General features: G+C 41.9%; 1 protein-coding gene across 8 annotated transcripts in view; it reads right to left on the bottom strand.

Moving 5' to 3' along the window:
- Positions 1–10273: 10273 nt before the first annotated feature.
- Positions 10274–16526, bottom strand: part of LOC137418139 (REST corepressor 1) — a 64471-nt gene continuing 58218 nt past the window's right edge. For all 8 annotated transcript variants that reach the window (XM_068104133.1, XM_068104131.1, XM_068104132.1 and 5 more), the window contains exons 11-12: positions 11187–11422; positions 10274–11101 (exon numbers count right to left, since the gene is read on the bottom strand). In XM_068104133.1, the coding sequence (XP_067960234.1) occupies positions 10709–11101; positions 11187–11422 (629 nt within the window). In that variant the 3' untranslated portion in view covers positions 10274–10708. The remainder of the gene's footprint in view (positions 11102–11186; positions 11423–16526) is intronic.

The following is a 16526-nucleotide window of genomic DNA, read 5'->3' on the forward strand; positions in this document are numbered from 1 at the left end:
TTATTTCACGTTGGAAAACTATGTTGCCGTTAAACTATGTTTTAAAACGAATTCAAACTGCGATTAAATTAAAACGATTCATCGTAACTGCGATTTGCGAACTTCCGGACAGTGAAGACTTCATTTCCGGCAGCCAATCACAGAACGCTTTGTTGCGTAGGCGTGGCCGATGTGAGAGCGAGCGGAGCTGAGCGCGTTACGAGCTGACCGCCATTACGGTTCGTAATTCGATTTCTTATGCGCATTATTTCTCCCAATTCAGTCAGAGCGAAGGGCGGAAGCGAAGAGCGTTGTTTTTTTTGTTTACGGGCGTACGGGCGGGGTAGAGCGTACGGGTAGCGTTTTTTTTTTTTTTTGGCAAGGAACGGGCACCCACGTACGGGCAATGCCCTAGTAATAATAAAGCACACAATCAAAAAAATACAGTCCTCATATCCACAACAAAATATATATATATATATATATATATATATATATATATATATATATATAAATATATATAAATATATATATATATATATATATATATATATATATATATACATATATATACATACATATATATATATATATATATACATATATATACATATATATATACATATATATACATACATATACATATATATATACATATATATACATACATATACATATATATATACATATATATACATACATATACATATATATATACATATATATACATACATATACATATATATATACATATATATACATACATATACATATATATATACATATATATACATACATATATATATATATATATATATAATATATATATATATATATATATATATATATATATATATATATATATACATATATATATATATATATATATACATATATATATATATATATATATATATACATATATATATATATATATATATATATATATACACATATATATATATATATATAGATAGATATATATATATATATATATATATATATATATATATATATATATATATATATATATATATATATATATATATATACAGTGAAACCTTGACTTACGAGTGCACCAACTTACGAGTTTTCCGAGATACGAGCCGTTGCTCGGGCGGTTTTTTGCTTTGAGATGCGAGCCGAGATCTGAGTTACGAGCTTACGCCACCCGCCACGAGGTGGCCCAACAAGCGTTCCGGTCACGTGGTTATCTTGCCGTGCAAGCATCTCTGCCATATATCGCTGCTGCTTTGTTTTCGCATGTTGGTTATTTTGGAAAATTTCCTAGTTTTAACCATGGGTCCTAAGAAATTGAGTGCCAAGGGCAGTACTGAGAAGAAGAAGAGGATGATGTGCTTGGATATAAAACACGCAATCGTCAAAAAACATGAGTGAGGTGTGCGTGTTGTCGACTTGGCGAGGCAGTACGATCGTAGCAGTACGATCGAAACATTTTGAAAGGGAGGAAGAAACAAACCTCGTTGGACAGGTTTTTATTGAAACGCCCTGCAAGTGAAAGCGAGGAAAGGCAAAAGTCATCTCCTCCACCTCCGCCAGCATCTTCGTCTGATCTTCAAGGTAAATACACTTAATAAAACCAGTTTATTTCTTTACATTGTGGCGGACACGGATTCACGGAAGCTCACTGGCGTGGTGACATCATTCCGCGCACCAAGTGGGCGGGGGCCACGCCGAGGGGTAGGCGTGGCCTCAGGATATACACCGGGCGCGCAGCCCGGAGCGTGCCAGTGTTACAGTGAGCTCTTGAATAAAGACTCTTACAAATTACCGCGTTGTCCGCTTCCTCCTAGTTTACAAGCAGCGCGCGTAACGCCGCTTATTATGTACAGTATATACGAGGTCGTGCTTGTTTATACATTATTTGTTATTTATAAAGTACATTTTTCTTATTTAAAAACACGTAACAAAAAAAATTGGTGTGGTTTTTTGGGGGCTGGAACGGATTAATAGCATTTCAATGCATTTTAATGGGGAAATTTAATTTGAGAAACGAGCAAATTGAGTTACGAGCTCGGTCACAGAACGAATTAAACTCGTAAGTCAAGGTTTCACTGTATATATATATATATATATATATATATATATATATATATATATATTGTTACGGACACGACTTAAGATGTTGTGATGGGCCGAGCGGAATGGCCGCCGTGTTCGCACAGTTTACCCGATTCCACCCGACGTTGACCAAATCGCGCTATGCTAAATCAATGAAGGAAAGGACACAACGGCTGGGATAAATGAAACGACACAAGGGGGTACAGTTCTCAAGACCTCCGGAGGAGGATATAATTGGTGATGCAGAAAAGGGGTAGATTACAAGGTAAGAGGTAAAGCACAGAAAAGATGGGCACTTAGACACAGTCTTATCTTATCCCCGACAGACCACAGACAAACGGAACAAGACTGACTTACACAGGGATTGATGGCAGGGAAGGACAGGCAGTCGATAGCACAAGGTGCACCTTGGCTCAGGGACAGGATACAGCACGGTCCAGTAGATGCAGGGAGGTGGCACAGCGCTCGGTTGGTGGCGTCTCTCTTCCTTCAAGTCCAGCGCGCATCTGACGTCACCTCCCTCTTCCTGCGCATGCTCAGCGGGGAGTGACACGCCCTCGGCTCGTTGGCTCCGCCCCAGATGGAATCGGTCCGCCGCTTCTATTGGGTGCGGGGGGTTACCGGGCTCCGCCCTTGACGAGGAGCTGACAGCGAGCCCCTACGTGGTAACCCCGTCGGAGCACATGTTCGATGGCGGCTAACCAAGCCGGAGTGAGGACGCGCACTCCCCGCGCCGCCGACGTTGTTGTTGTTGTTGTTGTTGTTGTTGCTGAACCGTGAGGAAGAGCTGCGGGGAGGTATTGGGAGGTCCTAAACTTCCTAACGGTGCCATACAATCACATTCTGGTGCAACGAAGAGTCAGAATTAATGGAAACGAGTCCTTAACTGACGTAGACTAAGAATAACTAGCAAGATGTCCTATAGTTGTCTACGTGAGATGCGGTGGACCTGGATGCGACATTTAATGGGGGAAATAGGGGGAGGTCAGGTCTACAGAGTGTTGTTTACAGAAAATGGGACTAGGGGATTGGGGATAGTTGGGAAGTATTGGGGAAATAGGGGAATATTTACAAGCGGATATGGATGGAGGCCAATCTCATATCCGCAACAATATATATATATATATATATATATCTATAATGCCAGTAATCTCTGTGTGTCTGTCTGTGACCGCTGTTTCTCGACAACCACGGGTCCGATATACTTGAAACTTGCCAGGTATATTGCTGGGGACCCGAGGATGTGCCTTTTCAAGGTTTCATATTAATCGGACAAGTAGTTAGCGAGCTATGTCCAAAAAACGATTCAACCAATCAGAGAGCAGCGAGCTATCACGTGTGCCGAACGTGGCGAACAGACTCTGCCTCGGACGGCACATTTGAGAGCGTATTCATTTATTTCACGTTGGCAAACTATGTTGGCGTTAAACTATGTTTTACAACTAATTAAAACTAATTTGCGATTCATTCGCTTTCCTGCGCGTTTGTGCACGCTATGGCGATTTCTTTACCAAACTCCGCAAGCCGTTCGCTTTGGACCAAACCATTTCATGTAAATAGAGGGGGGGGATTGTCACCGTACTCGCAAGCCGTTCGCTTTGGACCAAACCATTTCATGTAAATAGAGGGGGGGGGGGGATTGTCACCGTACTCGCAAGCCGTTCGCTTTGGACCAAACCATTTCATGTAAATAGAGGGGGGGGGGGGGTTGTCACCGTACTCGCAAGCCGTTCGCTTTGGCTTTGCGAATGGACCAAACCATTTCATGTAAATAGAGGGGGGGGGATATAATTTTAGATATATATATAGTACGGGCATGCCCTAATATATATAGATGTATATATCTTACTATAATTCACCAAATGTCCGTCTGTCCGTCCGTTCGAAGGTACCGCAAAAACGGCTGAACCGATCGCAATGATATTTTGGGTGGGTAATCCTGGGATCTCCTGGAGTAAAATAGGGTATATTGTTTTTCCAATTTCAGCTTTGGCCTCCAGCATTTCCAGGTTTGGACTCCCGCATAATGTAATTTTCCCGGGTGCCACACAAATGGCTGCACCGATCGGACTCGGTGACCTCGGACAAAGACCTTTTATAAGGACATGGGTTGAATCGCTGCGTGAAAGAATGCCAACCCCCTCCCCGTCATCACAGCCGTCTCTCCATCTCACAATCCCACGAGATATGTGGAAAGGACGACCCAAAACCAATTATCTTCTTTTTGATTCGTATATAAACATCATTTAAAAAAACAAAACAAAAAAAAAAAACACCTTTAGAGGCCATTTTTCCCTGCAAAGCGGGGGTTGGCCTTTTTCAGGGACCGTGGTTGTTGTTGTTTTTTGGTCCCCTTTTTGAAGCAATGTTTTACGGCCGGATGCCCTTCCTGCTGCCAACCCTTTTTGTCACCTTTTCCGACAAGCAAGGAATTACCAGTGAACTGATACTCAATTAGCCGACCTCGGAAGGATGACAGGCTGAGTCAACCCCCCTGGCGTTAATTCAGCGATCGACCGGGATTCAAACCCAGGATCTTAGGAATCCTAAGCTGGCACCCTAGCCGCTACACCAACACCAGGCTTATATATAAACATCATTAAAAGTAAATAATGACCTCGGCCAAAGTTCAAACGACATGAGTTTAATCTCCATATGAGAGAATTCCACATAGCTATTTGGGCGGTGTATAAGCCAACAGATCGCTGTCTCCATCGATCTTACTGAGGCCGTAACACCTATCGGCTCAAAATCCTTTTATTTGTTGACTTGGTAGTTTTTACAATGAAGGAAACATTAACAATGTTGTTAAAAGTTTATTTTGTGATAAATTTGTGATTAGAGTTATGTTGTTTGGAATGAAAAAGATATCGAGTTCAAGTAAATGACGACATGCCGTGATGGTTTATAAACGTGAACCTCGCGGATCGCCATATGCAGATTCGCCACGGACCCACGATCGATGTTTCTTTTCGTGAACGTATGTTTGTTTGTGAATGGGTACGTTTTTCATGGAAGTCCTTCACGAACTTGCTGTCCATGTCTGATGTGCGACTGAGGGTGCTACAGGAATGTGGAATTTATTGGTTTCATGCTTTAGCATTCGCCTTATCTGCATTGCCTGTTTGCTTCTGGCCTCCCACCCGTGCGTAGCACGGGTAACTCAGTAGTATATATATATATATATATATATATGCCGTCAGTGTATTTGTTGGCAGGTGCAGCAGCAATCGAACCCAATGAGTTGGCATATACAAGTTTCCGAAGCGTCTTTTGGCATTACATCAAATTGATATTGTATGAAACACGAACCAGCTTGCTCCCACCGTTGGCCTCTTTTTGTGACACAGTTGGATCTTCAACATTGACCAACCAATGCTTGTGGATGTGACACCTGGCTTAACCTGTGCCTGAATAATAACCAACTGTTCGAAATGCCAATCTGAGTTCATGGTCTGGTTGGGAACCAAACCCAGGTGATAGCTCAAAGTGAAGGTTGCTGGTGCTCTCTTCATCGAAGATTCCAGAATAAGGATAATGTAAATACTTATAATCACACACAGGACACATTCCGCTCTTTAGTTCATGTGTTTATTTTGTATACACCCCATAGCTGTTGGTTGCATCATTGCTGAGTGTGGCTGCCACTGATGTAATGTCCACTGTAGGTTCGGGGAGGAATTTGTAATTTGTTCAGGGTGCCAAATGCCAGGATTAGTGGGTGACCACTCGAAGGGCACCGTGGGATCTTTAATGTCCAGCCAAGGGATGGCGCAGACTGATAGTTTATAGCTTGGCTGAGCTCAGAGAGAGAGAGAGAGAGAGAGAGGTGTGTGTGTGTGTGTGCGCGCATGCGCTCTCACCATCCTCCCAGCGCTCGAGTCGAGAACAAAGTAGGGGTTTTGATGTGCCCTTAAAAATGAACACCCATGTGATGTCCTTGTGCCTCCCTAACTCATTTCATTATCTCCCCCACCATTAAATAAATTGGTAAAAACAGGGTTTGCATCGATAAAACGATACAGCAAATTGAATGGGGTTTAAATAAAACACAGGTATGATGGACCAAATTACCTTCTTTGTTCATCGTGCATGCCAGGTATTTTGTCACTATCCCGTTTAATCCAGGTATATATATATATATATATATATATATATATGTAAACTACTACCTGGGCTCCTCGTATCTAAATCAGCTGAAGAATGATAAATTATCTGAAAAATGTCAATTTAATTTTAATTCAGAGAAGATGTCCAATTAGCCATTCCACCCGAGTAACAAACACACCCGTCACCTGGATACTTGTTTCTTCCAACGCGAGAACACAGCCGATGGGCCGAGGGGCAAAAAAAAAAATGCTTCCCCATAGTCCCCTCCGTCGAAGTACTTAATATTCACACCAATATTACTCTAGAGACAACTTGTCATGAAAATGAATGTTCCCATCTTTAAAAATTGAGCATTTTGCAGACAATTTTAATTACAAAATGAGCCGAAATCCCGTGAAAACCCAGTGTGATGACGTTGTTGCTGTGAATACGTTGCTGTATTTGTCAGTACCACAAATCAGTCAATCACGATCTGCGCCTGGGTGACTGACTAACTAAAAACAATGGTGTGCTGCATGCCTATAGTTGTGGGACACAAAGGTAACATCAGATTTTTTTGGACTCCAGGTGGATAAAATTCTTTAAGTGTTCGTCAGTGGAAATGAACTGGATCTAAAAGCTGAAATTACCCAGAATGCCATCGATAGTTTAAATATGGAGCTGGTTCTTGTATCACAGACTTGCAACGATCCCACATTCGATGGGATATCATGAGCACTACACGTGTTTCACTGGTCAAACCAAGATCGAGTGTCAAGAAGGAAAATCATAACGGTGTACCTGGAGAAGGTATGCGGCTTCGAGATGGAGTGGGTGAGACGACGGCAGAGAACAAACGGACCAGAAGCATCGGCGATCAGGTGGGTCCATGAAAGCATCCAATACCTTAACGTGAATGACGTGTTGGGAGAACATGCCAGAAATTCCATCCCCAAAGGATCTTGGTTGGAAAATTGAAGATCTGCTTGAGACTTCCGAGCTGAGGAAACGGATACCCTCGATTCTGATGGATTTGTGGATTATAATCTACCCCTCACAAAACCTCAGAACAGAAAAATACATTTTAAGAAACGTTTTCACTTTGACATCTTCACTTCAAACATGTGGGATGGGATTTATTACAGGTAACCAACCACAAATCTGAGAACCTTGGGACTGAAACAGACTTGCCGGTTTTCGGGATCAGACCAAGAATCGAAGGATTTTGGACTATTTTTGACAATAAAAGAAATATAAACACAATTTATTGGATTATATACACTCGTGAGATACCCGTGCTACGCACGGGTGGGAGGCCAGAAGGAAACAGGCAATGTCAATACGGCGAATGCTAAAGCATGAAACCAATAAATTCCACATTCCTGTAGCACCTTCAGTCGCATGTCAGACATGGACAGCAAGTTTTTTTTTTGTTTTTTTTTGGTATACAAGATCGAGGCTCGTGTAAGAGCTAACATCAATCACAAAAAAACGGACACACAAAACATACAATAAAGGGAGCGGGAGACGATGGGGGGAGAGAGGGAAGCACACAAGTACAGCAGCAGAGAACAGGGACATCGGGAGATCTGTGGGAGGGAGAGGGCTTGGGGGGATGAGGCATGGGAAGGGGGGGGGGGGGGGGAGGGGTGGGAGGTGAGAGAGGTATAAAACATTTTAAGAGAGGCTTAAGCATGGAAGGTAGCAACATTTAAATAAAAAAATTGATGAGTATTAATGAAGGATGATAGAATGGTATGTGACATGACATGACATGCAAAATAAACATACAACAAGTTTTCCTTGTTTTTAAACTATCCTTCTCCAAATTGTCAATTTGATGGTCATTAAAATATCAAGATGGTTGAAACTGGACATGAACAATATTTGCAATTTTGTTGCAGTTGATGCAACATTGGAGAATGACTAATTGCAATCGTGAGGTGCAACGTGACTTGTGGACGTGTTCATGAATCAAATAAAGAATTGTTAATGAATCAAATGTATGTGTTTGTTTGGCCATGGTACACGTGTACACTCGTTTGATAAGCTTTGTTGGACTGTGCACTTTGGTTGTGGGCCTGAGGTGCATGTCCTCACTTTACAAGACTTTATAATTTTTAAAACCTTTTTTATGAAAAAAAAAAAAGTCTCAAAAGGTGAGGTGTTCCCAAAGTTATTGTATCACCATGCATTCTAGTTGTGTGGGCTAGCATGTGTGTCAGACTGTGCATTTGGCCCTTTGGGCTAAAGTGTAAGTTCGTGAAGGACTTCCATGAAAAACGTACCGTTCACAAACAAACGGATACGTTCACGTATAGAAACATCGATCGTGGGTCCGTGGCGAATCTGCATATGTCGATCCGCGAAGTTCACGTTTAGAAACCATCATGGCATGTCGTCATTCACTTGAACTCGGTCTCTTTTTTCATTCCAAACATATCTCTAATCACAAAATAAACTTTTAACAACATTGTTAATGTTTCCTTCATTGTAAAAACTAAGTCAACAGTTAAAAGGATTTTGAGCCGAGAGGTGTTACGGCCTCGGCGAGATCGATGGAGACAGCGATCTATTGGCTTATATACCGCCCAAATAGCTATGTGGAATTCTCTCATGTAGAGATTAAACTCACGTCGTTTGAACTTTGGCCGAGGTCATTATTTACTTTCAATGATGTTTATATACGAATCAAAAAGAAGATAATTGGTTTTGGGTCGTCCTTTCCACATATCTCATGAGATTGTGAGTTGGAGAGACGACCATGATGGCGGGGAGGGGGTTGGCATTCTGAGAATGAGAATGATTACAAGAGAATGATTCTTTCAAGCAGGGATTCAACCCATGTCCTTATAAAAGGTCTTTGTCCGAGGTCACCGAGTCCGATCGGTGCAGCGATCAGTGTAGCTGATTGTGCGGCACCCAGGAAAAATAACGTTATGCGGGAGTCCAAAGCTGAAAATGCTGTAGGCCAAAGCTGAAATTGGAAAAACAATATACCCGATTTTACTCCAGGAGATCCGAGGATTACCCACCCAAAATATCATTGCGATCGGTTCAGCCGTTTTTGCGGTACCTGGGAACGGACGGAGAGACAGACAGGGGGACATTTGGTGAATCATGGTAAGATACAAAAACAACAGGCATTTTAAGGCCATTTTCCCTGCTAGAGCAGGGGGTAGCTTTGCGGGCCCCATGATAATCTTCTCCATTTTGCCCTATTTTCTCCATCTCCCCTTGTCCGCATTTCTTCTTCCACCACCTCAGCCAAATCTTTCTCGGTCTTCCCCGTCCTCCACTTCCTTCTACATTCATTTCCATCATTCTTAACACATGACCAAACCATCTCAACCTGTTTCACTTCAGAGCATCCATCACAAGCTCCATTCCCATCATCTTTCGCAATTCATCATTTGTCTTCCTCTCTCTCAACGATACTCCACACATTATATACACATACACTACCATACTAATTGATCCTGCAAACAAAATGTTGTGGGGAAATGCAGTCAGCAGAGAGGGATGGCGCAACGCTCACTTGCCGTTACCTTTTATTTATTTATTGTTTAAGTTTTAGCTTGTGAAAATTATAGGTAGATTGAAAAATTGGCAGTTTTCAGGTAAAACCGAATTTAAGGATCCTGGATTTGTGGTCGTTTACCTGTATTTCATACATGGAAGAGACCTTGGTGTTGCATGTCTTTTAAAGTTCCACGCGGATCAACATAGCAAACTTGGATTTGAACTGCTCCTCTGAATTTTGTTGATTTTAGCAATACCATTAATGATGAAAACACATGATCCTTTGAGACTTCTGATGTTTAACGATACTTTTTTACGAATTAATTACTTTATTAAATTTTTTTTTACCAGTTCTTACTCTAGCCATGCTTAAAATTGAGCAGTGGTGCTGATATATCACCGTTACTAGGGAATAGTCCATAGCAACCATTTTCATATTTTTCTTTGGTTTTGGTCATTCCTCAGGAACACTCCATTTTCAGACTTGAGCATTCAGGTTTTGCTTCAGGTACGTATCTAACATATTTAGCACGATTCCAAGTATGGTACTTCACATATGGAGACTATGGAACTCAAAATCTAGCAAGAAAACAGGCCTATGGTCCATCCTGCTTATAAGTTTTATTTGGGATTGGTAATAAAACTGACCTTTTCTCATCTCAATTTTAAAAAGTTCTTTTTTTATTACCTGCATAATTATCTTAAATGGAAAATCAAAAATGTTTTTTTTTTGTTGTTCATTTCAGCAACCCTTCAACTTGTGCTACACCATGGGTAGTATAGAGAATAGCAAATTATAATTTCATTTTACACTTACACAGAGTTTAACCTGCTGACATCGTGTTCGTGCACGTATAACCACTCAGTTGGTAGGAGTTAGTATAAAAGTTACGGCAACCCGTCCAACCTTTGGGAGACGATGATCATGGAATAGTTTGAAAGCAGGATGCACAAAATGAAGGCCCATCTTACTTTAAGCAGTGAAACAGTTGGTACCAGTTTACACTCGAGGAAATATCAGTCTTGCTTTGCTTCGTCATTTGGCGCAACTGTCACTTTCCATCACACTACCCGAGGGTTCCGGGACTGGCGGTGGCGGAGCTGGTGGTGGTGAGGGAGGACAAGGTTGGAGTGCAGAGGCACCAGGCCGAAAGAGTGGTGGAGGTGGGGTGAGGCCGGGGTGAGATGGTGTTAAAGTGCGAGATGAAGTGAGACAGGGGAGGGAGGGGCGGTTGAGGCTTGGAACATTTGGAGGCTGTGGTTGCAGTGGTGGAGGTTGACGGAGGATGAAGGCTGGGGTTGTAGGAGGTGCGGGACGTAGCGGGGGAGGTGGTGGGTTTACACTTGGTATAACTGAATCGCAAGCAGACGTCTGCACCACAGTAGGGATGGAAGGAACAGACTGGTAGGGAATTCCTGTGGAATGCACCTGTAACAGAACCAATATGCATTCTGTGATATCCAATTGGCATTAATCATTCACATTAATGCACTGGATGTTTTCATGTACCCACCTGATCTCCGATGCTTCTGGTTCGTTCGTTCTCTGCCGTGGTCCCGCCCACTCCATCTTGAAGCCCCATACTTTCCGCCCCAGGTACACTGCCCTGTTCAGCTTCCCATTCCATGAGAACTTCATCGAGGTTGAATCGGCGGCGGTAATTCAGGAAAAATGTTTTCACCTGTGCCGTGCTCTTTGTGCCAGTCACCTCGGTGATGGCTTGAAAGTTCAGACCATACCGCCTTATACCTGAAAAGAAAGCCGTTATAAAAATAAAAAAAATACACATGCACACGCACACGCACAGTAAGTACACCCCATGTAAAGTTTTGACTTTTTCAACATATTTCAACATACAGCTATTTGATCTTCATTTCAACAATATTGATAGATAAAGGCGATATAATATAAAAAATATCATGAAACATTAAAATTTTGTAGTCCATTGTATAATTTAAATAAACATAAATGCAAATTTTGCATGTGGAAAAAGTAAGTACACCCTTGGCTCTAATGGGTGGTATTGCCCCCTTTGGCAGAAACAACCTCAAGTAGGCGTTTCTTATAACTGTCTACCAGTCTCTGACATCGACTGGGAGAAATTTTTGCCCACTCCTCCATGCAGAATTCTTTCAGCTGTGCGATGTTTGAGAGGTTTCTTGCATGCACAGCTAGTTTCAAATCCCCCCACAACATCTCGATGGGATTTAGATCCGGGCTTTGACTTGGCTATTCCAGAACCCTCCATTTCTTTCTTTTCAGCCATTCCTTGGTGGATTTACTGGTATGTTTAGGGTCATTGTCATGTTGCAAGGTCCACCTTCAGTTGAGCTTCAACTTTCCGACAGATAGCCTCACATTATTCTCAAGCACACTCTGGTACAATGAAGAATTCATAGTGGATTCCATGATGGTGAGCTGCCCAGGAACTGATGCAGCAAAGCTGCCCCAAACCATAATATTTCCACCACCATGCTTTACAGTTGGTATCAGGTTCTTGTGGTCAAATACTGTCTTGGTTTTCGCCAAACATGTCTTCTGGTACTGTGACCAAATAGCTCTACCTTTGACTCATCTGTCCAGAGCACATTGTTCCAGAAGTGCTGGTCTTTGCCGAGGTGTTCATTGGCAAACTTTAGTCTTGCCCTGATGTTCTTTCTGGACAGCAAAGGTTTCCTCCTGGCACACCTCCCATGTAGATCAAATTTGTGCAGCCTCTTTCTAATGGTAGACTCGTGCACTTTGACATCAACAGTGGCAAGAGCTACCTGTAGGTCCCGTGATGACATTCTCGGGGTTCTTAGAGACTTCTTTCAGCATCTTGCGGTCTGCTCTCGGGCTGAACTTGCTGGGGCGGCCTGGCCTGAACAAGTTGGCAGTTGTTTGGAATCTTCTCCACTTGTAGGTGATCTTCCGGACAGTCAAATGATTGATCTCAAATTGTTTGGAGATCTTTTTAAATCCCTTCCCAGACTCGTAGGCATCTATAACCTTCTTTCTGAAGGCCTCAGAGAGCTCTTTTGATCTAGGCATGGTGACGCCGCACACTTCAACAACAAAGAGCAAACCAAACTAAATGTCTGAGGTTTAAATAAGACAGGTTCCTCCAAGATCCTCTCTGACGATGTTCTAATCATTTGCACCTGAGCTGGTGCACCTGATTCTTATTTTAGGTATTTGAAGTATAGTCAGGGCCCTCAGGGATATTTTGGGGCCGTTTGGTTCAAATTCTTCCAAAAGCACCAAATTTGGCCCAGATGTTGCCCATGCCATACTCTAGATTTTTGACGGGCGCCCCCCCCCCCCCCCGGGGACCCCATATTGGCGAAATACTAAATGGCCGCCACCCGGATTAGAGGAAAATCAGTTAAATAACCAAAAGGGTTTGAATCATGTATGATACCACTTTTCAGGGGTTTTCGAGGTCGAGGAATCCAATTATGTTATTTTGATGATTTGAGGTCAAGGTCAACCCTCAAGGTCATCTTAAAGGTCATTTTTGAGTCAAACATGTCGGTTTTTGAGTCAAACATGTCGGTTTTTGAGTTTTTTATCAAGATTTACGCGAGGTTCACCATTTTATGTTTCTGGGTTGGGTAATCGAACTCTGACCTTATTTTTGACAGAGGAAATATTTACATGTCTATTTCCTAATTTTCAGGCATATGCAGTGCATCAGTCTAATTACAAAGGTACGGATTTTGATGTTTTATGAACTGTACGCCATATCCTTGTGTTTAATTTTTGTGCGATCATGATCCGGGTTCATGTATACATGATTGTATACATGTCATAAATATGACGTCATAGATCATGTGACCTGGCGGCCATATTGGATTTTATGAAAACCTTAAAAATGGATCCCTGCCTTCATTTTTCGATCGATTCATTTTTAACTTTGACCACTTATAGTACGCCATGTGATTGGATGCATATCCTAATTATGACGTCATAGGTCAGGTGACATGGCGGGATGGACCGGTATGGTCCCCGGATCATACCGCCCTTGGCGCACGTCAAAAATCGAAAGAGTATGGCATGGGCAACATGTGCGCCAAATTTGATGCTTTTGGAAGAATTTGAACCAAAATATCCCCAAGGGCCCTAACTAGTAGTGATAATGTAGGGGTGTACTTACTTTTTCCATGTGCGAAATTTGCATTTATGTTTATTTATATTATACAATGGACTACAAAATGTAAATATTTCATGATATTTGTTATATTATATCACCTTTATCTATCAATATTGTTGAAATGAAGATAAAATAGCTGTGTGTTGAAATATGTTGAAAAAGTCCAAACTTTACATGGGGTGTACTTACTTTTTCACATGACTGTATAATATATATGTAATATATATGTAATATATATATATGTATGTATATATATACACACACACACACACACACACACACACACACACACACACACACACACACACACACACACACACACACACACACACACACACACACACACACACACACACACACACACACACACACTTGGCATTTAATATGGAATATTTTTTTTGTGGGGGTGAACTTACTTTTCAAGATGACTTAGAACCAAAAGTTCATTGGAATTATGTTGAAATTATTCTAGATTTTGTTAATGTGACCTTTAGAAGAAACAAAAACCACATTTGACATTTCGAAGCAAATAAATTGCTCCTTGAAAGTGATGCAAACTGATATCGAACTCAATTCACGGACAGTACTGTGTTAAACTTCTGTACGTTTTCCAGAAGTATCTCTTTATTTTGCACATTAGCCAAAAACATTTTCATCAAAAACAAAAGCTAAATGATGACTGGGATTACGGACAGTAAAATTACAGTTCAGTACTTCGTGTAATCCCCACGAGCATTCAGGAGAGCACGTACACGTTGAGGCATGCTGTTCACGAGATTTGCCAAGGTTTGGACAGGAATCGCTTGCCATGCAGTGACAATAGTCTGCTGCAATTCACGCACAGTGGTGGGCTGCTGGTCCAAGTTGTCGATTTGACGCGTTAATTCTGCCCACAAGTTCTCTATCGGATTCATATCCGGGGACATGGCAGGCCACTCCATATGCTCTACACCACGGTCAGCAAGAAAGTGTTGGATCATGCGAGCACGATGAGGCCGTGCATTGTCATCTTGGAAGACAAAGTTTCCTCGAAAGGCTGCACGAGCAAATGGAAGCAATGTTTCTTCCAGAATGGCCCTGTACTTGAACTGGTTCAGGTTTCCATTCAGAACAACCAGGTCAGTTTTGCCCCCTGCATGAAAAGCAGCCCAATAGGTCACCCCACCACCTCCAGCTTGGACTCTTGGCACTATACAATCTTCGTTGTGGGCTTCATGCACTTGTCTGCGCACTCGGACGCGGCCATCTTGACGATAGACCAGAAATCTAGACTCGTCACTGAAGGTCACGTGATTCCAGTGTCCTGGCTGCCATTGACGGTGCTCTCTGGCCCACTGCAATCGGCGCTGGCTGTGTTGTCTGGTCAGGCGTGGCTTTCTCAGGGTACGCCTGGCACGATAGCCTGCTTGAACCAGTCGTTGGTTGACTAGCCTTCTGGATACAGGCACATTTGTCAGTTGCTGCCACTCAGCCCTAAGCCGATTAGCTGACTTGGTACGGCCATTGCAGACTAACCGGTGCAGCTGGCGATCATCTCTCCTTGTGGTTCTGCGTGGACGTCCTGGCCTCGGTATTGGAGTAGGGACACCCTCTGAGCATTTCGTTTCAGGATCTTTGACACCTGACCTTGAGTGATGCCATACTGCCGAGCAATAGCACGCTGTTTCATGCCAGAATTTCGTAAAGCCACCACTAAATGACAAACAGCATTGTCAAGTTGACGGACCATCTCCAGAGTAAGCGGCAATAACTTTTGTAGACGTGCAGCAGTTGTTTTCCACTAATACAGAATGCAACAACCCTTATATACCCGATTGTGAAGCGAATCGTCAAATGTACCTGTCCTTACATTTTGTCACGCCACCTGTGGTATAATCCTGTTATTGACTTCTTGCTGCGAAAGACAATCAGTGACATGGTTCTTTCAACAAAGACATCACCGAAGGGTAAAAGAAACTCACCAGATTGATATACTGAGTTCAGAAAGTAAACCCAAGTCAAGAAAAAAAGAAATATTCCATATTAAATGCCAAGTCTGTATATATATATATATATATATATATATATATATATATATATATATATATATATATATATATATATATATACTAGCTTGGTGAGGCGAGCACGTCGTTACTGAGGAACGGGCTTATTTTAACTGAGGCTAATGACTGTACCTGAGTTGCTGTGTTGTCATGATTTTCACCAATCATAATACAAACAATTATTTTGCACAAATGTATTTGTTGTGTTTGTGATATTACATTTTTATAGGCAATTTAGGTTGAATGTTTTTTTTTCAAGAAAGAACCACTCAGCACATACATAGGGGAGGGGGAGGTGCAGACTGGAAGTTTGGGACGATTACACCTCACCACCAAGTAATTTAAAACACCTCACCACCAAGTAATTTAAAACACCTCACAGCCATAAAACACGTAATAAAAACACCTCACCACCACAAAATTAAAAACACCTCACCAGTCACCACCACGTAATTCAAAACACCTCACCACCAAGTAATTTAAAACACCTCACCACCAAGTAATTTAAAACACCTCAGCCATAAAACACGTAATAAAAACACCTCACCACCACGAAATTAAAAACCTCACCACCATGTAATTCAAAACACCTCACCACCAAGTAATTTAAAACACATCACAGCCTTAAAACACGTAATAAAAACACCTCACCACCACAAAATTAAAAACACCT

This window comes from Myxine glutinosa, chromosome 11, assembly GCF_964187855.1.
Source record: "Myxine glutinosa chromosome 11, kmMyxGlut1.1, whole genome shotgun sequence".
NCBI lineage: Eukaryota > Metazoa > Chordata > Myxini > Myxiniformes > Myxinidae > Myxine > Myxine glutinosa.